Here is a 22,620-nt window from a genome sequence, read left to right on the forward strand (position 1 = left end):
ATTACGACCCATGCGCAGATGTGCGAACATCGCTCGGAGCGAACGAGCGGCCGCTTACAAGCGGCTCTGAATCAGGCCCTGAGTTTGAGAAACTGTAGCAGTACATGTATCCAAGGTTACCACTTTTCCCCTTGGGCTGCCTCTCTCAAGGATAGTTAAATGTGAAAGCATTTGAAATCCATTTATGTAGCTGCATGGCGGGCACTTAGACTTAATTTAACAACAGTTTGTGTCTCAAAATCTATGAAAAAATGGTCAGTTTTTAATAGGTTTTCAGTCAGAATGGCTTAGGTCAGATCTTCCAAATTGGTAGAGCAATTCAGCGTAGTGATGGATTACCTTGAGGTAGCTTGCTTAGAGGTAGATAGCCCTGGGCTGTCAGCTGAGCGGCATTTTTGGTGCTGTACTTAATCTTTTTGTTAAAATGTCTAGTCAAGTTTTCAGCACATCTTGAGCCTTAAATCCTTGATAATTAGGCTTCAAAGGGGCATGTTTAAAATTCTGCATTTTGACATCAGTGCTATAGAGGCAAATGAATAGCATCCATTGACATCAGAGATGCATATCTCAATGTTCCAATCTGGGAATTATTATTATTACCAGTTATTTATATAGCGCACACATTCCGCTGCGCTTTATTTGGCCATTCACATCAGTCCCTGCCCCAATGGAGCTTACAATCTATAGCCCCTATAACATGCACACATACATACACACTAGGGTTAATTTTATTGGGATCCAATTAACCTACCAGTATATTTTTGGAGTGTGGGAGGAAACCCACGCAAGCAAACTCCACACAGTTAGGGCCATAGTGGGAATCGAACCCACGACGTCAGTGCTGTAAGGCAGTAATGCTAACCATCAAACCATCTCACAGTCTGTGCTGCCCAACAAAATTCTATTCTTAGATTTGCAGTCAGTGGTCTACATCTTTGCTTTTGGGCCCTTCACTTTGGTCTCGGCATGAGTTATTGCAAAGATTACTTTCGTGGCAGCTCTTTATGGTCTCGGAGTCAACATTGTCAGCAACTGCAATTCCTCCGGTTAATATTCAATATAAGACCGCAGAGGGTGCTAGTGTTTGAAGACAAGATCATAGCCTTTCAGAACAGCATCCATCCACCGAAATTTGTCACGGTTCAATCACCATTTGACTGTACAAATCATTAGACTTTCACCAGAGACTCGACAGTCCCTCATGGTGCTGGCTAAGAACAAAGAACTGGTGACCATACTCCTCCTTGAAATTGGACACAAGTGTACAGGGATGGATTTAATTACGCAGCATCTTCACCTACAGAAAGCATGAGACATGACTTCCTATCAATGTTCTGGCATATTTAAACGAACTGAGGGTAGCTCAGCCAGTGATTTGGGGCAGGCCAGTTTGGGTTCATTGACACAACGCCACATTGTTGGCATTCATAAATCAATAGGGTACAAGAAAAATTCCCTAGAGATGAGAGATGTCTTTCACATTTTAACTTGGGCAGAATATTTAGTCCAACAGTTTCTGGGGTGGAAAATTGGGAGGAAAGATATTCAGCATGTTGTCGAAATGTTTGAATCTCTGATGCTTGGAAAAGTGGTTTGCTAGCGACTAAGCAGACAATGGATCAGGTACACCATTCAAGAAGCATTTTTTAAAACTGGGTGGCTGTTTCCAGCTCTAATCTCAGCTCATTCTACTAGTATGTTGGTACTTTCTGGATTGCACATAGCTTTCATGAGTAGTTCTATAGTGCAGCCACTGGTCTTTTATTCACACATTTACAAGATTGTATTGTCTTCAGAATTTAGCATCCAAGGATGCTAGTCTTGGGCAATAGGTTTGCGTTCTGCATGGCTAAACTCCCCTAGGAGCAGTTTTGGAACATCTGCATGCCTACTAGTGTTCCTCAGATGAGTGAGGTAGAATACAGGATTTTTGATTATCACTGCTAAATCCATTCATACATCCATCTGGGGGACACTGCGTTACCTCCCTTTCATTAAATTGTTAAGCGGCCCATACACTGTGCGATGGGCACCGTGTGACGCAACGGGGGGTCTGACATATTGGGAGGTCCCCACACACTGTGTGATCGGGTGGCCGACCGTCTGATATGCCGGCTCCCCCACCTGCATAGTGCTGCATGGGATCGCACATCGCATCCCCTGATCAACTGAACCTGCGTTAAGATCAGGGGGTGTGATGTACAACCCCATGGATGCACGCTCGGTCCGACATCATGCCCATACACGATGCGATATAGCAGCCAAATCATACCTATCTGTCGGATCAGCTGCTTTATCGCACCATGTATGGCCCGCTTTAGGGTTAGAAGATTTATACTCAAGAAATGTACTGTTTAAGAGCCAAGTCCTGATTTAACAGTAAGTACCAATAATCCTGTTGTTTTTTATTTTTGTTTGGGTTTTTTTGGCACTCTTTGTTTTATATTTCAGGCAATGCAAATTGCACAGACACCAGAGGATTGGAAATAGCCATTAAGCAACGCATTGATGATGCTCTTACCTCAAGATTGCCGATGTTTTACCTAGTAAACAGACCTTACATAAGCATTGTTACTGCTACCCATCCAGTTCAGACTGCTGCAATTAATCGCACAATAAGTTTGAATTGGTCACAGGGGGATAGTTCATTAGAAGTTGTTGATGCTTTCCAAGGAAAAATTACTGACAGGTATGTGCTTTTATGCATTTGGTACTTCACACAAGTTACTACAAGCAAGGAAAATAATATTGTCTTATTATTGTTTAGCTCCCCATTTAAAAGTGGGCAATCGATGGCAAGCCGACTTTGCAAAGCTGCTATGTTAAGTCGTTTCAACTTACTTGTAAAGGAAGTAAAAAGAGAGGATATCGTTCTTGGTCTGTCTTATCATGAGGCAAAGGTAAATAAGTGAATGTTGTATGTACCAAATGCCATACCAAACGGTATGTCTTTGGGCGTAATGACTTGCTAAATATCATGTTTTCTGATTTTACATATAAACAATTTAGGTTGAATGGGTCAACATATAAATAAAACCTTCTATAAGGTGAAACTTTCTTAAAATATTTTCTGATTAATACAACTCTCTATTCTACCATGTTTTTATACTTAATGGAGGGTACACACAGTCAGATTTTCTGGAAGATATGAACGATAACGATTGTAAAAATTGTTACATCGTTCATATCGTTGACATGCATCGACGAACGATGCGCGTGCCTGAATGTCAGATAACGATATCTGAAATCGGCTGTGATTGCAGTCATATTTGGACGATTTCATTCATTTAAATGTCAGAAATCGTTCATGAAATCTTTGGTAAAATCGTTAATCGTTGATCTAGCAAGTCTGACCGAGTGTATGCATCATAAGTTTTAAAATTGCAGATGGTACAACACTTACTGGGACTAATGATGGGAGCTGTGTCCTCCCGACATACAGAGAATACTCAGGACCCTGACCACTGCATAGTATTGCTGTATAAGCGCAGAGATGGGTGGCATAATTGGCGCTTTAAAAATGAAATGCTTGCTTGCATAGTTTTCCTGGAAGTTTTGACTCCATCTGCACACACCCTATGTATCAAACTGAACATCATTTTGAATCATTTTATATAAACAAGCATATTTATGCAAGTCTGTACATAATGTTGCCATCTTTTCTTGGCAAACCTATGTTTTGTAATATGCTGGCATGGCAAGTAAATCAAAAATTAGTTGTGATGCCCCCAAGCATGTTTCAGCAGCTTCTTAATAAAAATAGGTTTGTACACAGAACAGATAAGCGGAGACTTGAGATTCAGTGACACTGACTATAATACTGACTAACTCCAGATCTCCCAATTCTTGTGAATGGAAAGTTCTTTTACACATTGTAAAAGTGTACTTAGGTGGTCTGCGTAACCTCCTCGCCCCTTTGAGGGTCTAATAGTCACACAAAATATTATTTTCATCAATAGTAACGATTCTAATTAATTATTGGAATAATCTATTTTCTTTGTCTGATTTGCTACATCTGTGACCACCTGGATTACTTTATTAACCTTTCCATACAGTCTTGTCACTTATCCATCCTATACCTTGAAAACCTAGACAGAGGGTCGCTGCTGTTATGCTATATATGCATAACAACCAAAGTTTCATGTAAGCTAAACATGCAATCTTTTACTGGGCCAAAACCACTCAAATATCCCTTGACGAAATCCCATCAAGTCATCTGATTATCTAAAACATAACATCCAAATCATACTCTGTTATCTAAAGACCATATACATGATATAAAAAGTCTTTTACTCAGTAAACGGGAACTGCAAGATTATACAGTAGGTGGTTTACATGCAGATACTGTAATACACAAAGAAAATACAGTATAATACACCTTATATTTTAACAACTCACAAGTGAATTTATAACTTAATCCCAGTACTGTATTACCCTGTTCAGTTGCTAACTAAACATTGTATTCCATTAATCCTCCTTTGTGTATTTAAATTCTCATGTGTGAGAGTGACTATGTCTGTATGATAGCTGTCAATATATGTACTGTGTGCATATACTGTGTATTTACATACAATGTATGTACTGTGTGGTTGGGAGAAGTTGATATTGGAGGATGTTTTGGTACCATTCTTTATTCATGGCTGTGTTCTTAGGCAAAATTGTGAGTGAGCCCACTCCCTTGGCTGAGACGCATCCCCACACATGAATGGTCTCATGTTGCTTTACTTTAGGCATGACAAAGGACTGATCCTTCTCCGACAAGCGTTTTTCCAGATGCCCCAAACAATCTGAAAGGGGATTCATCAGAGAAAATAACTTTACCCCACTCCTCAGCAGTCCAATCCCCGTACCTTTTGCAGAATAACAGTCAGTCCCTGATGGTTTTTCCTGGAGAGAAGTGGCTTCTTTGCTGCTCTTCTTGACACCAGGCCATCCTCCAAAAGTCTTCGTCCTGTGTCAATCCAACAGTAAAGCATCCTGAGACCATTTATGTGTGGGGTTGCTACTCAGCCAAGGAAGTGGGATCACTCACAATTTTGCCTAAGAACACAGCCATGGATAAAGAATGGTACAAAAACATCCTCCAAGAGCAACTTCTCCCAACCATCCAATAACAGTTTGGTGACTAACAATGCCTTTTCCAGCCTGATGGAGCACCTTGCCATAAGGCAAAAGTGATAACGAAGTTGCTTGGGGAACAAAACATCCCCAGCAAAAATGTAAAACAAGAAAAAGTCACTGGCGCTGCAAAAGGGACTAGAAGTATTTTAATTGTGTAAGCACTTGCACTAGTTAGATATTAAGAATTAAAATTAAAACAGGTGTACCCCGCTGCTGTTATGGTTGCTAACCATAAGAAAAAGACAAAAAAGAAAATAATAACAGCGCTTTTGGGACACCTGCAAGTTTGTACATGCTTGAGTGTATAAACTGAATTGGCTATGTCAGAAAATGATAATATATTTTTTAATTACTGAAAATGATAATATACATTCTATAAAAAACACATATCATTGGCCAATGCAACACACACAAAAAATATACAAAGTATTAAAAATAACCATCAATAAAAGTCAATAATGTCACTGTAGCAGACAATCATGAATTAAGTGAAACACCATAGAAATTATGGGAATACATACGATTTACCAAGTCCGGCAGTGCAAATCCCGACAGCGGCAGGCTGACACGGCTGAAAATCCCGATCGTCCCCAGGTAAGTATCAACTAACCTAACCCTCTTTAGGGGTGCCTAACCCTAACCTTTCCCCAGTGCCTAACCCTAATCCCTCCTCTAAGTGCCTAAACCTAATCCCCCCTACCACGCCGCCTAAAACTAAGTACCCCGGGGGGGTGCCTAACCCTCCCTAGCCTAACCCTAACCTCCCGGGGGGGGTGCCTAACCGTAAGTCACCCCTGGGAGCCCTAAACCTTTACCCCCCCCATGCGGCTGTCTCTCCATGCTGCTCCTCGGTTTGTGTTTCCCGGCAATGCGCAGCCCGACCAAGGTGGTGCCGGATGGTGCTGGTGGTAAATGGCAATGGCGTGCTGGTGCAATGATGAGTCTCTCACAGTGGTGCATGAAAACCGCTAATGTGATACCCTGACGCGTTTCTTCCCATCGGGATTTCCTCAGAAGGGTGTGTCCAGAATAATGTCCATTCACCCTTGATATACCAGGTTCAATTTAAAAATACCTGTATATGGTTATTTCAATCAATTTGAAAGTCATACTAACATAGCTGAAATTGTTGCAGAGAAATGTATCACATTTCTCTACACAAATGAATATAAACAGTCTAAAACAACTTGGCATCTTATATATTAACATGAATACCATAAATAATAATATATACATCGATTACACTACCGTTCAAAAATTTGGGGTCACTTAGAAATTTCCTTATTTTTGACAGAAAAGCACTGTTTTTTTTCGATGAAGATAACATTAAATTAATCAGAAATACACTCTATACATTTTTAATGTGGTAAATAACTATACTAGCTGCAAACGTCTGGTTTTTATTGGAATATCTACATAGGTGTATAGAGGCCCATTTCCAGCAACCATCACTCCAGTGTTCTAATGTTACATTGTGTTTGCTAAGCACGTTAGAAGACTAATGGATGAGTAGAAAACCCTTGAAAACCCTTATGCAATTATGTTAGCACAGCTGAAAATGGGTTGCTCGTTAGAGAGGCTATAAAACTGGCCTTCCTTTGAGCTAGTTGAGTATCTGGACCATCACATTTGTGGGTTCACTTATACTCTCACAATGGCCAGAAAAAGAGAACTTTCATGTGAAACTCGATAGTCTATTCTTCTTCTTAGAAATGAAGGCCATTCCATGTGAGAAATTGCCAAGAAACTGAACATTTCCTACAACGGTGTGTAATACTCCCTTCAAAGAACAGCACAAACAGGCTCTAACCAGAGTAGAAAGAGAAGAGGGAGGCCCCGGTGCACAACTGTGCAAGAAGACAAGTACATTAGAGTCTCTAGTTGAGAAATAGATGCCTCCCAAGTCCTCAACTGGCGGCTTCATTAAATGGTACCCGCAAAATGCCAGTGTCAGTGTCTAGTGAAGAGGCGACTCCTGGATGCTGGCCTTCTAGGCAGAGTGGCAAAGAAAAAGCCATATCTGAGATAATAAAAGGAAAAGATTAATATGGGCAAAAGAACACAGACATTGGACAGGGGAAGATTGGAAAAAAGTGTTATGGACACACAAATCGAAGTTGGAGGTGTTTGTGAATCACACAGAAGAACATTTGTGAGACTCAGAACAACTGAAAAGATGCTGGAAGAGTGCCTGATGCCATCTGTCAAGCATGGTGGAGGTAACGTGATGGTCTGGGGCTGCTTTGGCGCTTGTAAAGTGGGAGATTTGTACAAGGTAAAAGGGATTTTGAATACGGAAGGTTATCACTCCATTTTGCAACGCCGTGCCATACCCTGTGGACAGCGCTTGATTGGAGCCAATTTCCTCCTCCAACAGGACAATGACCCAAAGCACACCTCCAAATTATGCAAGAATTATTTAGGGAAGAAGCAGACAGCTGGTATTCTGTCTGTAATGGCTGGCCAGCGCAGTCACCAGATCTCAACCCCATTGAGCTGTTGTGGGAGCAGCTTGACCGTATGGTATGCAAGAAGTGCCCATCAAGCCAATGCAACTTGTGGGAGGTGCTTCAGGAAGCGTGGGGTGAAATTTCTTCAGATTACCTCAACAAATTAACAGCTAGAGTGCCAACGGTCTGCAATGCTGTAATTACTGCAAAAGGAGAATTCTTTGACGAAAGCAAAATTTGAAAGACAAAATTATCATTTAAAATAAAAAACATTATTTCTAACCTTGCCAATGTCTCGACTATATGTTATATTCATTTTACAACAAGTCAGTTTTCATGTAAAATGCAAAATTTCCTGGGTGACACCAAACTTTTGAACGGTAGTGTGTATAATTCATTATTTTTAATCAAGAATAATATAAAGAAGATAAAGAATATATAGTGAGAAATAAATAAAATAAATACTAAATAAATAATGAATGAATAGATGCCATCTTCTCAAGAAAATATCTATACTATACAAAAGAAAATAAAAATAATCATAAATACATAGAATTAAACATGTGAAAAATCTATGGGAAGGCTTATTTCAATTTGGATCTGTTTAAAAAACATCTAGAGTATATTAATTCTATTGTTGAAATCCGCACTTAAACAAAAAATATATTAAAGATTATGGCCCTCATTCAGAGCCGCTCGTTAGCGGCAGTACGCTCGTTCCGAGCGATGTTCGCACATCTGCGCATGCGTATGGTTTTTAGTACGCATGCGCGAACCAGTCAGTGTGGCCGAAAATCGTTTGTACGCTATATAGCGAGTGCCTGCTATTTTGAGTGACAGAATGAGGCGTATGTGGGTGGTAACAGGGGAAGGTGCTTGAAAACGGGGGAGTGGAATTCGAACGCAGGCGTGCTTAAAGGTCAAAACGGGCGTTTTAAGGGTGTGCATAATTAATCCAGCAGCGTTATTGATCACGTCACTTGGTTTTTTTAAAGTCAGAACTGCTCGCAAAATAGCGGTTGAAAAAACCAACCACAAGAATAGCGAGCAGTTCATACGCTGTACGATGTACTCGATTAATCTAATAAATAGCGGACATGACGTATGGTGCGAGCGGCCAGGGGGCATTTTTATCAAATAAACGAGCGTATGTTTTGCTCGCTCATTCAGACTTAGAGGTGTGAACAGACTGCAATGTGCGAACGGATCATTTGAATAGCCACCCCTTGTTTTTGAACGAACGACCGCAAATAGCGAACGGCTCTGAATGAGGGCCTATGTCTCTTTATCAACAGAAAAACATCTCTAATAGATTATTAAATGTTACTAACACAATTGTAGACTAGAATAATATTTATATTGTCGCATCAAAAATTATTAATTCGTTAAACATAGTATTGTTATCCCAGATTATATACATATTGAGGATTCTTATTTCTATATTTTAAAATACTGGATACCTAAAATATCTTTAGTATATTAAGTTTATATCCAAATACCATTATCAGTATTGGAGACTAGTAACTAATGTATGTACAGACACAGGTTGGTCTGTCTGTAGATAGGAAAAGATGTTGAAATATATACTATATAGTATGTGTGTTTACAGCTGAAACGCTGCACCTTAGGACACACAAGCTGCAGCCCAAACACGCATCCTCGATGTATCAAATGATGTAGGCTGGTGCATGTATAAACCTGCACACCTACCTATATCTACGTAAAAACCTGCACATGCATATATACACATACATCAACATACATGTACATACATATGCATACATGTGTGCACATATATATGCACATATACATGCATGCATACACACAAGTACTCGAATGCACATGTACACGGAGTACACCCAGAAAGTAGAAAAAGTAGGAAAAATAGGTAAACTTGGCACGTGTGGTCATATGTGTCGCACTGAATTACGTGTCCCCCATATGTTTGAAATAGTCAGAAAATAAATAAAGCAACATACACACCTGTGTATGAACCCTAAAAGAAAACAGACATGGTGATTCTCAAAGGACCTCATTAAGTTATATAGTTTCGTTCAAACCTTCAGGAAATAAGCTATTGAATTCATGTATCTAATATACTTCACGCGTGCAAAGTCTTTTATACCTATCTCCTCCCCTACAAGTGTGCTTAATGTGTTCCACACCAGTAATAGTAAGGTTTTCTACACTGCTGTTATGATGTAGTGCAAAATGTCTGTATCATAACCTTATTTAATATATTTCTCCTATGCTATCCAAACCTAAGTTTGCTCTCCAAACCTAAGAAACTCCCCAGACCTTAATTCCAATGAGAACTTGTGGTCAGTCCTTAAGAGGCAGGTGAACAAACAAAAACCCACAAATTATGAACCCACAAAACTCCAAGCATTGATTTGGCAAGAATGGGCGGCCATCAGTCAGTATGTGGCCCAGAAGTTGATTGACAGCATGCCAAGGTGAATTGCAGAGATCTGAAAAAGAAGGGTCAACACTGCAAATATTGTCTCTCTACATAAACTTAATGTAATTGTCAATAAATCTTTTGACACTTATGAAATGCTTGTAATTTTACTTCAGTATACCATAGTAACCTCTGACAAAAAGGTCTAAAAACACTGAAGCAGCAAACTTTTTGAAAACCAATACTTGTATCATTCTCAAAACTTTTGGCCATGGCTGTAGTATCTTTAAAAAATATTTAATGGTAAAAAGGGATTAAAAACCTGTACATATGAATGACAAATGATCATAAAGTATAATTCACCAAGTCCCAAGAGGAAGAGATGGAGTATACGGCACAACAACACTCAAGTAAGGAGCTCCAGTCGTGGCAAAACTTCCAATGTGGTCGTTGGCAGGATACCAGCAGGAAACATGTTATTAGCTAGTCAGTGAATCAATGGTAGCATATTATCCTAGTGCTTGATAGGCAAGAGATAATATTAATACGAAACCAACGTTGCTGCTAGTCCATATGCCAGTTGCTAGCTGGCAAACAAACACACAAAGAACTAATATAGTGGTCATCGGGGTGTGCAATATATGTATATATTGTGTATATATATTTTTATATACATATAGTCATTTTGGACTTGAGGAGCCTGTGCAAATTTCGATAAAATATCTTTGTCTCCATAGTTAATACACAGTCCCAAGGAGTACATTTCGAAAAAAAATAAAAAATGTACAGAGACAACTATTAAGTATAGATTTGCCAGACCACACATTAGTTCTTCAAGTGCAGCAGTAATTCTGGATACATTGTATCAAGTATTAATATGTGATACTTTTTACTTATTGTATGTGTAGTGTAGTATAATTATATATGTGAATATATTTTTGTCAGATTAAATATTTTATGGTTAAGAGAAGCTCGGTTATTGATATCAATCAAGCAATCATTTAATTTATTACCAGCAATAGCTCAGTCCTATATTTCTATATTAGTACCAGCAGGAAACATTCAATGCACCAGAAGACTGCAGCGATTAATTTGATATGCGTGAATTTCTGTATGCGACCGAATCTGTAAATGAAGCACAATGGACTAGGCTTGGAAAAAAGCTGCGGCCACTGCATTGTAGCACCTCATACACAAATTCAGACTCATTCGCACACAGTTATACAAGTGTTGCATGTCAGATTAATCAGTACAGTCTCCTGGTGCTTCTTAGTTGCATCGCATTTCTAGTAACACACATTTTTGGGTAAAGAGCACACTCTGGGCAAGCAGCGTCTACGGGACCTGGCATGCCAAGAGAAACTGTTTGACATGATTGCAGCAACAACATCTGTATATATAAATAAATCCACCTGCCCACTTGGCACTATTAACCAGCGCCCTATTTAAAAATCTATAAGAGGGACAGCCATATTTAAATACAAGGAAAGTTTAAAGTCCTTAACACCCATTTTAATAATATATACATACTCAAAGAGAAATAAGTGCAGACCTAATCATTAATAGAGATTTTCTATATTAGACTCAATTACTCCATTTTTTAAAAGCCTGCAGGGCGCAGCCATATTTGAACAGACTAATAAAAAGGATTATTAAGTTCTAAATATACGTGTAATTTGTACTATAAACATGAGGATAATTTTCACATTGCACTTATTTAAAATATACAGGTAAATAATATATCTTGCATATAATTGATGCATTATATAGGCAAGCATCCAATATTGTTCATTATCTTTCCTTTGCTCCTGCCAGATTTCCTTTTCTTTTTCTTCTCTACTATCCTCGTCGGCTTCCCCTCCCCCTCATTCCTTCCCTATTCATGCAGATGTCGCTGGTCATTTTAGAGGTGGATGCTGCCTCCTGATATCCAGGTATTTGTCTGTGACTACCGATTATGGCTAAGTTGTCTATTTTTAAATACTGTAAAAGGCCTCAATATACCTGAAAAGCATTAGTCTCTTGCATTCCTTACATGTTGACAAAATTGATATAGCTTTTTGATAGGTGCCTCCCCCTCTCTTCACTCCCACCATTACCCACAGGGTTATTCTAACAACTTTTCTGAGGCCAAGACTTTGAGATTTCCAATATACCTATTTGTGACAGTTGGGGGCTCCTAGTGAAGGCTATAATTGCTAACTAGAAATATTTTTTTGTTGATTTAGATTTACCCAATCAAGGTTAATCTGTATTTCTGTGAAATTCCTTAAAACTTATTGAGGATCAGCTTGGTGATGGGTCTACTCCCGAATAGACTACTTTAGTGTTAGCCACTCTCATCTTGATCTTTTAATAGACACTACCATTAGGCAAATAACTGGATCTGAACATGCCATCTTTCCTCAAATAGCAGAAACACCCTAATATCTGGAATAAGATAACTGGAATTGTCCCACAAACACAATGTAGACTCCAATACTTTGGCGGAGCTTCAAAAAACCAGGTCCGACCTTAATACCCTATTAAATGATGGGGTAAAGCAAGCTTATCGGATTTGTGGGCATAAATACTATCAGCGGGGAAACAAGCTGGATGCTGGCGAGAGCACTTAGAGCCCACGGATCCTTAACATACTTGCAGTGTATTAAAGACCCAGCTGGTAATCTCTTTCATACTGACAGAGATCGCTTCTATTTTTCAGATTTTCTATTCCAAGTTATATAATCTCACCCGGGCTCATTCAGAAATGGAGCGGTCAGACCATGAAATGGAAATCGGGAGGTATTTGGAAGACATGGATTTTCCTGTTCTGCCTGAGGAAGTGACACAGGCACTAGTCTCCTATGGAGACAGAACTAATAGAAGCCCTTAAGGCCTCTCCTTCTGGTAAAAGCCTGGGCCCTGATGGCTTTACAATAAGCTCCTCCCCCTTCCACCACAAGCTATTAATGCGGTCTCCGTACAAAAGCCCTTTTCAAACCAGTCTCTTAGGGCTCACATTAGTCATCCCCAAGGAGGGTAAAGACCCAAGACTACCCGCAAGATTTCGGCCAATATCTTTCCTAAATGTAGATCTTAAGCTTTACGCAAAGCTCCTAACCAACTTTCTCAAGCCGCTCCTCCCGTTGTCATTCACTCCAATCAGGTGGGATTTGTCCTGGGCAGAGTAGCTATGGATAATACCACCAAAGTGTTAGATCTAATATATCACACTGTTTCCACTGAAACTCCTGTGGTATTACTCTCTTCGGTTGCTGAAACAGCTTTCGACAGGGTGGACGGGAGCTTTATGGCAGCGGTGTTGGGGTGCTTTGGACTGGGCGGGGCTTTCCTCCAAAAGATTATGGCTCTGTATAGGACACCACCCACTCAAATCTGGATAAATGGGATTTTATCAGACCCAGTGAAAATTACAAATGGCACTAGTCATGGCTGTCCTCTATCGTCGCTGGTCTTTGTCCTTTGCATGGAGGGCCCTGGTGAGGGCAATTTGAGCCAATCCAAATATTACTGGCCTTATAGTGTGCATGACTTTCTTGCGGTGGTCACGAACCCTGTCAGTTTAGCTCTCAAATTTCAAAATTAGTTGAAGCAAATCTATTGCCTTTCTAGTTACCTCCTCGGTAGAGACTATTTCTGCTCTCAGTACCTCATTTCCATTTCAATGGCACCCATCCCATATAAAATATTTAGGTATCCTCCTCCCTAGACCCCTTTCAAACATATCGAGAATCCCGAATCGCAGGTAGCCGATTATGTTTGAAAGGTACCTACCTGGTAACACGTTCCCGGGTAGCCGACCCTTCAATCAACCAGGGTTTTTCCCGGGTCTTAAGTCCTGGGAAATTACCCTGCTCATGTCTGAATGCTGCTACCCGGGAATTTACTCCCGGGCTTCATCAAACAGCTTGTGATTGGCCGGACGCGGCTGCCTGTTGATGACCTCATCAGCGGCAGCCAGAGAGCGGAGGACAGATGCCACACACAGTGCTATAAGGCAGTGCAGTGCTAAAGGGCAGATTTAGGTGCCGGAACAGCTGCCATACATGCTGCAGAGGATACATGCTGCAGAAAGGCCCGCAATACTACAAGGTGAATTTGGTGCTGACTGGGGAGAGTGTGCAGTACCAGGTGTTTGGAGAGGAGAGGGGTGCCAGGTGTGAACAGGTGGTTGCAGATCATGTCACATTGGAAGGAGGAGGTCCGTGAGCTCTTACATATGAGGGGAGAGGAGGAAATAAAAGATCAAATCACAGGCACTGTTAAGGATGCCATGATCTATGGCAATATTGCCAAAATCCTGGCCAGCTGGGGTATTGTGAAGACACAGTAGCATGTCCTTAATAAACTAAAGAAACAATATACAAAGGTTCATGACCACAATCGTAATCGCAGTGGTGTGGGAAGGATGGAATGGCCCTTATATGATTTATGCAGTTCCGCTTTTGGGCATACAGCACTATGCAACCCCATTGCTCTATCTTCATCAAGTGATGCTGGCACACTGTCGGCAACAATGACAGGCATGCCTTCAACAACTACTGAGAGCAGCCAGCAGAGCCCGGCATTATCGCAGGTCCTATTTGATGACCCAGATGAGGACTCATCTAACACCATGATCATTGAACCAAGCACTGGCACAGATGTCACCGCTCCATCGCAAAGGCAAGAGTCTGAGCCTGAGCCACAGACCCAGGGAGAAAAGCCCACCCTATGCAGTAACAGTAAGTTTAATTCAATTAACTTTATGTTCTGCTGTGTTAATCTATGTAATGTTCTAGTTCAATTACTAGTATATTTTATCTGGTAAAAAGAAATGAATATTTTGTCTATTGGGTTAATTAAAGGATTACTTTAATGCTCTATATTATACAGGTACAGGGTTTTTGAATATCACCGTATTGTTTCTGCGTTCAGCTTGTAATCGAAGATGGTCACCGAATGCAAGGAGACGTGCTGCTTTTTGAATTTGGGCAATTTATTATTTTGTGTTTCTGGTGTTTAAAATATTTTTAACATCTGTTGCTTACTTAATGTTTTCTCTCTTTTACTTTCAGTTTTCACAGTGCCAACACACAAAAAGAAGAAAAGTAGAGGTTGCTACCAAAGCCATGACAAATATTCTATGTGAACAACTGCGCAAACCTAGATTTGGAATGACAGACTCAAGAGGATGCCAGACTGCAGCGGTTCATGGCCAATGACAGAGAAATGCAGAGTAGTTTACTAACGGAAATGATAGCTATGCAGGAAAGGCTTAGTCGCGATAACCGCAAATTTTTGCACAAATATTGAGCACAATCCACTTCAAACCAACACATGTTCCACCACCCACCCATTTTGCCCAACAAGCTAAGTATCCAAACTCATTTGGAGAACCATCCCAGTATGTGCAACAACCTCAGTATCCCACCTCATTTGAGTATCACAGTATGGTCAGCAAGCTGATTTCCCCACAGCATTTGGCCAAAGTACATACAAGAATGCACAACAAGCAAAATCCCCCACCACATTTGGCCCAACTACATCCCAGTATGCGCAACAAGCAAAATCCTTTGGTTCAAGGTATCCAGGATGGCCTGGGTCACTTCACGCACCAAAACACAAGCAGGATATTGTGCGGTACTCACCAGGGGAAGCATACCACCACAAGACGATCACAAGCCTCCTGCTCGTGGCAATGGGCTGTCTCCATCGAGTAGTGTGCCTGGTAAGTGACGGGGTCAGGAGTTCCAGGATGTAATTAAAGGTGCCTTGCAGCACCCTAAAATTTGCAATCCATTGGTTCTCTGTAAACCCCTGTACCATAGCCAAGAAAGCCTCTCCATGTGGACGATCTTGAGACGATATTGTGCGAGATGACCCTCCGGTCACTCTCAATATGGATGAGACACTGGACATTACCAAGGCTCGCCTCCGTGTAGGTAATGTCGGCGCTTGGATGCCCTCTCCACCACAAAATGCTCCCTTCTCCTCAGGATCTCACACTGTACTATTAAGAATAGTGTGAGCATCTTCAGCCATGCCTCAGTTGCTGTATAGCACACCAAATCCACTAGACAAAACAAGCTCTCCATGCTACACAGATGCTTGGAAATACAGCAATGCCTTATGGGTGCCCCTCCCAGTCCCTTTATACCAAGCCCTCACCTTTGCATGACCTCATTAATGTGTGCCAGCATAACGTGACAAAACTGATTTTCTCTGTAAAAATCTCAAAAACCCTGCTCTTGTCTGAATGGTGCTACCCGGGAATTACCCTGGTAGAAGCTGTAGTGTGAAAGGGGGGTCTTTACGAAATACCCGGGTTTTTGCACAGGAGAAATTCCCGGGTCTGAGGAGGAAATTTCCCGGGTCGTATGTCTGAAAGGGGTATTATTCTCTCTAAATCATGCTCCTATGCTACGTACACTTCATAAGGAACTGGATCAGTGGCGTTTCTCCTTGCAGGGGAAACTGAATATTATTAAAATGCCCTCCCTAGGCTTTTATATCTATTACAAACGACCCTGAAAGGATTTCCTCCTCACTTTCTCTCTGAAGTACATACTCTTCTCCATAATTTTAAATGTGGTTAGGAAGCCTCAGTTCAAATACTAAATACTTTTTCTACAGAAATGTGCAGGCAAACAAGTCCCCATATATGTATTACCAGTCTATTGTTTTAAATAGGGTTTTGGACTGGACCTGTCATTCTGGAGGAAAGCAATGTCCATGTCTTCTAATCTCTGCTTAAACATGCTCCAGTGGTGCTCTAAATGAGTGCTCTCACTCCATCCAACAGTTGGCCTTAAGACATGAGAAGGAAACGTTGTTAAATCGGGATTTCATATGTGCTATCCCCTCTCACCCATTTTACATAATCTCTTTCCTCCTTGAGTCTAGGGAATTTTGGTTGTAACTTGGTCGGCAGCAAGGATTACGAGAGTGTACCATGTACTTTCAGAGGGTCGGTTTCTGTGCTTTCAACAGCTCTGCGGAGCTGCTTCCCTAACTGAACAGAGTACTTGGTCATACCTGCAACTTTGTTTCATCCCTTGGGAGACTTCCTGTATTTGCTAGGGACCTGACTTCCTTCGAGTCTCTGTGCTCCCACCATACTGCCCCCACCCACACTGTCTTAGGTATTCTATTGCATAGCCTGTTTTTTCCCATACTCCTGCTTTGTAGAAACATGGGATCATGATTTAGTGCCATGGGGCAGAAGTTAACTGGGAAAAAGTCTCAAGTTTTTTATATCTGCTCTTCCAGCCTGGAGGTGTTAGAGAGACAATATAAGGTGTTAACTAGATGGTGTCGTTGGCCAGTAGTTTTACACAAATTATTCCCGGCGGTGTCCCCTCTCTGCTGGAGGTGCCATAAGGAACCATGTACGCTGATTCTTATCTGGTGAGATTGTACCCTGATACAATTCCATTTTGGCGTAAGATCATAGCCTTGGTCTCAGAAATTTTGGGCTAATCAGGACCCCGACTTTTGGCTGGTTTAAAGGAAGGCGGGGCTAGTTGTTACAGAGGCAAGTTATTACAATGAATCTAAATCTACGTCCACATCAGGCCACGGCTCGTGCAACTGGGAACAAATTTAAACATGTTACCGTCAGTGCTAAGCAAAATGACGCTAATGCCGACTGTTTTATGTAATATGTACCTAAACCAACTCGTATTTCTTGTTCCAAAGTAATATTTTTAACGTAGATTTGAAGTTGTATCTTGGCTGGACTATTAAAGGTAAGGATTTATTATTCATTTTGTTAGAAGAACAGACCATTAGTGTATTTATTATCATTGTTATAATCGTGAATTGAAGCACGGAAATAGAACTATGGCCATCTTGGTTATCTGCCATCACTTGGGGCAAGTTGTTACACAATATCGGGGCAAGTTGCTGACTGACAAATATAAGAAATGGAGAAAAAAAGAAGCAAAACTACAGAAAATTAAATCTTTTCTCTGGAATGAATGCAAATATAAAAAGACTAAGAAGATGACCTCAAAATCTAAAAAAAAAAAAAAAGTAGCCAAAACATTGTCGAGTTCTGAAGACGAGTGTCTCTGTATAATGTAAGGGTTAAAATCTGTCGAAACCTGGCCTGGAGTGGATCCAGTGTATTGCATGTAAAGGGTGATGCAACAGCATTTACTTGTACTAATTGCAAATCAGAAATAGTCAGTGAAGACTGAGTGATGTCTGTAATTGTCATTAGACTATATACTAAATATATGCCAAATGTGATTTTGTGACAAACATACAGTACAAGGTTTTTTAATGAACGCTTTTTATATTAAGATTTTGTATAGATTATTTTATCGGTAACAAATTCCCCCAACCCCATCACAAATGAAGGCCCCCATACACGGTGAGATTCAAAAGTTGGTAAGATGAGTTGTACGATTTCCCTTGAAAATTCTTCCCTTCAGATACAGGACAATTTGAATTTAAAATGCAATGATTTCACATAAGACCATACGATTTGATCTATCGTACACGATTTCAAATTGTATTCGATTGATCGTTTGCAGCACATTTTACACACTATGAATCTGCTGGAAGGTCAGTAGGGGAGGGCTTATCTAGTGGGTATAAAAGGAAGCCGCCATTTTAGGATCTTTGCACACTCTGCTCAGTGACTAGTGATGCTAGGTTTACCTGCTGAACGCTGTACTTTGCTAGTGTATTTTGCTTTGTTTTAAGGCTTGCCTTTTACAAAGTGTGTTATTTCTCTACTTTCTGATGGATTCCTATCGTCAAAAGCTTCTGCTAGCCTATGGCTATCTGAGGCTGAAAGGTGGAGGAATTCAGGAGAGACCAAGGAGGATGAGGTCCTGCTGGACCAAGGAGTGGCTGATGAGGAGGGAGACTCGCTCCTATATGCCCCTGCTGATGGAGCTTAGGGAGAATAACCCGGATGACTATCGCAACTTCCTGCGAATGGATGACGCCACATTCCAGGAGTTGCTGCGTCTGACTCCCATTATCCAGAGGCAGGACACCAAAATGAGGATGGCCGTCCCGGCTGAGGAGAGGTGGCGACCCTGCGGAATCTGGCAACCAGACGGTCTTTTGAAGACCTGAAGTTTGGGACCCTTATTTCCGCCCAGGTGTTGGGATGCATCATCCCGGACACCTGTGTGGCCATTATCAATGTCCTGAAGTTGGACTACTTCAAAGTACTGTAAGTAAATACACTACAAATTGTTATCTTGTGAAATCAAAAATCTTTTATTTTTTAGGGTTAACACCCTGTGTGGAATAAAGTCAACCATCATGGCTGTATATTTATTTAACATGTAAACATAGTAAAACACAAAACCAACATGTTGGCTTTTCCTTGTATTGGTAAAACAAATAGTATGTAAACTATGTTAAAACTACAATATCACCAATATCATTTGTTGCCCAATACCAGCAGAATGGTATTTGGTGTGTGAGATGCCGGATTGAACAGGCCCAAAAGCACATGGTGCAAGGACAGAATGAGGCCCCGGCAACCAACTATCTGTCATAGTTGGTTGAGGTCATGCGCTTAGTGGACCTGCCCAATCTGCATCATCCACACCCCATACCATGCAGCAGGTACTGAGAAAGAACATACTGGCTGATACAGTGTGTACAGATTAAACAAAATGTATAAACCATTTGCAGGAAGACCCAAATATAATGTTTAGCAACTCGCTAAATAAACATTAAAGAATAAACTATTGGCTGGCTTGCTCATCCTCGCCCAAAATGCCACTATATTCAATGGCTGAGGATGTTGAGGGGCTGTTCTGTGGCAATGCCTGACTGATGGGGTGTTGCCTGGGGTAGGTAAGGCCCCATTTGTGTTTGGTGGTTGGTAATTTGGCATAGGAGGAGGGTAACTCTGGGATGCTGATGGCCTATAGCAGGGCTGCATCATCTGGTAGACGGGTTCATCAGTCAGCCTTGTATTGCTGGTGAGATTTTCGCTTCTCCCACGGATGATGGTTTCATAGATAATCTGCTGAGTGTGTATTTGTTGGCTCTCCCCCATTTCTCTGGCAATGCTCGCTATGTGGGTTCCGAGGTGGTCAAACATATCAGGTGGCTTTGTTAAAGCCATATTGACCTGGTCTAACAGCGGATCTTGTGTGACCGGGTTCTTGCGTTGATATCTCCTTCATTTAAGGGTAGGTTGCGAGACCTACTTCCGCATCACTGGCGCTTTGGGCGGTATTTTGCGGGCTGGCCATCAAGTCGAGGTTAGGTGTTGGAGGAAAGTATTAAAAGATTACTGTTAAATATTCGTTATACAAAGGATTCATTTCATTTTTGATTTATTGTAGTTCCCAACAACGGAGGAGGACTGGAAGACCATAGGAGAGGAATTTGACCGTAGATGGAACTTCCCGAACTGTGGAGGAGCCTTAGACTGGAAACACATCAGGATAAATCCACCTGCCCACAGCGGATCCTTTTACTACAATTATAAAGGATTTAACAGTATAGTGCTCATGGCGGTTGTCAACGCAAATTCTGAGTTTATTTTTGTGGATGTGGGAAAAAATGGGCGTGCTTCGGGTGGGGGCTCATTCAAGCAAACCCTCTTCTATGAGATAATGGCATCCCAACGTCTGAACCTGCCGACAACTACAGAAACCAAGCACGGCCTAAACTGTGCTTGTGGCTGTTGAGGCGTTTGCTCTTCACGAGCATTTGCTGAAATCATATGCACAACGCGCCCTGACACATGACCAAACCATTTTCAACTACTGTCTTTCCAGGGCGAGGTGAGTAGTTGAAAACTCATTTGGAATTTTAAGCAACCGTTTCCGGATATTTCACACAAGCATTAACCTGCATGTGGATAAAATTGATAAAGTTGTGTTGGACTGCTGTGTTCTCCACAATTTCTTATGAAAAAAAGCACCTGGACACAGTATGACCTCAGAAACAGATGTGCTTGATGAACGGGAACACCAGGAGACCCCATCGATGGTTTTGGTAGCCCCATCCTCAGTGTTGGTGACAACAGGGGACTGCAAGGGCTTAAGAGGTCAGAGAACAATATGTGACCTACTGTACTTCAACGGAGTGGGGGCAGTACCGTGGCAGGAGGACCGGATCAGAAATTGAACAAAAAATCCCATTGAACATTACAAACATTCAGTATATTAAAACATTTAAAACTTACAACTTTGCTGGTGGAGGCATCTACATTGTATGGGTTCTCCACTGCAGCTTCCTCGGGTACTGTATCCACCAATAAGGCCTCTGACTGGCGGATAGACTCCTGCTCATGGAGGAATTTTAACAGATCAAAGTGCCAGACTGTACTTGTGTACACATCGGCAGCCCCTGCACCGGATGCCCGAGACTCGTTCTGATTCTGTCGGACATAAACAGTGCGCAAATTCTGTATTTTGCACTTGACCCAATCTCCATCGGCATCATTATAATAGGGCTTTGTTAAATCCAAAAGTGCCTGGACTGCAGCAGCTCACATGGGTTTGTTGCGGTAATTGGCACTTTTAATCTGCCATAGAAATTCATGATGATGGTACTCTTCGATAATTTCTGTAAGGAATTTTTTCTCCATTGCACTTGACATTCCTGGTTGAATAAATTATAAACCAAAATATATTGTGAATAGTTTAACCTTTTATAGTTTTCATGCATTTAGTTATCTACCCAAATTTGACATTTGCAATGTTTGAGGGTTATCTTTTTGTAAAGGTTTAGAGTTTTTAAATCTTTTAAATGCGTTTCTATGTTTGAAACAGTTGGATTAAATTTAGAAATATGTTTTAAAAGATAAAAATTTTTATAGTTGATTTTAAATTTTAAAGGGCAAAAATAAGCATGGTCTTGTGTATCATAAAGAATTCAGTGGTGGGGCAGGGGTTAATACACATTGGTGGGACGGGTTAATACACATTGGTGGGGCAGTGGGTTTAGTATACACATTGGTGGAGCAGTGATATATATACTCACTTCCAAACAAACGATCGCGCTCCTGCTTGATCTTCTTGTTTACAACGTCTGACAAAATGGCGGAGGGGAGTGGCCAGGGACATTGTAGATCGTACATCGGATTGTACATGACCAAAAGTATATATGATGTAGCTCAAATCGTACACGATCGGTTGAGATCTCTGCAAAACCATCTCATCTGCGATCCAACTAGACGACGGCGGGGTCACGCATCGGGGGTCGCAGAAGACTCAAAATACAACTATTTTCAAACGATTGGTCTGTCCAACCTGTAGAAACTGGCAAAATCGTGTTAAAAATCGTCCCTTATATGACCACCTTTACTCCCGTCGGGTGCAGATTGTTATGATTATTTTGTTCTGAATAACATGTTTTCATTGTTATTAAAATTATTGGCTGTAACTTATACCCAATATAAATAGAAAAATTTACAAACAAAACAGCATTCTTTATTCTGTTTGGCAGTGTTTAAAGATTTTTGAGCTATTTTGAAATTCTGTCTTTTTGTAACAACTAGCCCCTCCTTCCCCTACCACTTCTTCGAGATTCCAGTCTCTAATTACGAAAAGTCCCTTCTCAAGCATATTAACAATGCTGCAAGGGGGGTACTCCCAGCATACGGGCTCTCACATGCTCCCCCTATGGTGTGGAAATTATGCCACCTTGATTTTTATATGGCCATGGATGACA

General features: G+C 41.0%; 1 protein-coding gene across 4 annotated transcripts in view; it reads left to right on the forward strand.

Annotated features, from left to right (window-relative positions):
- Window positions 1–22,620, forward strand: part of ADAD1 (adenosine deaminase domain containing 1) — a 216,392-nt gene that overhangs the window by 186,422 nt on the left and 7,350 nt on the right. For all 4 annotated transcript variants that reach the window (XM_088452238.1, XM_088452240.1, XM_088452237.1 and 1 more), the window contains 2 exons: window positions 2,452–2,689; window positions 2,768–2,900. In XM_088452238.1, the coding sequence (XP_088308364.1) occupies window positions 2,452–2,689; window positions 2,768–2,900 (371 nt within the window). The remainder of the gene's footprint in view (window positions 1–2,451; window positions 2,690–2,767; window positions 2,901–22,620) is intronic.

This window comes from Taudactylus pleione, unplaced genomic scaffold (genome assembly GCF_031769625.1).
Source record: "Taudactylus pleione unplaced genomic scaffold, aTauple2 ptg000036l, whole genome shotgun sequence".
In the NCBI taxonomy this organism is placed as follows: Eukaryota; Metazoa; Chordata; class Amphibia; order Anura; family Myobatrachidae; genus Taudactylus; species Taudactylus pleione.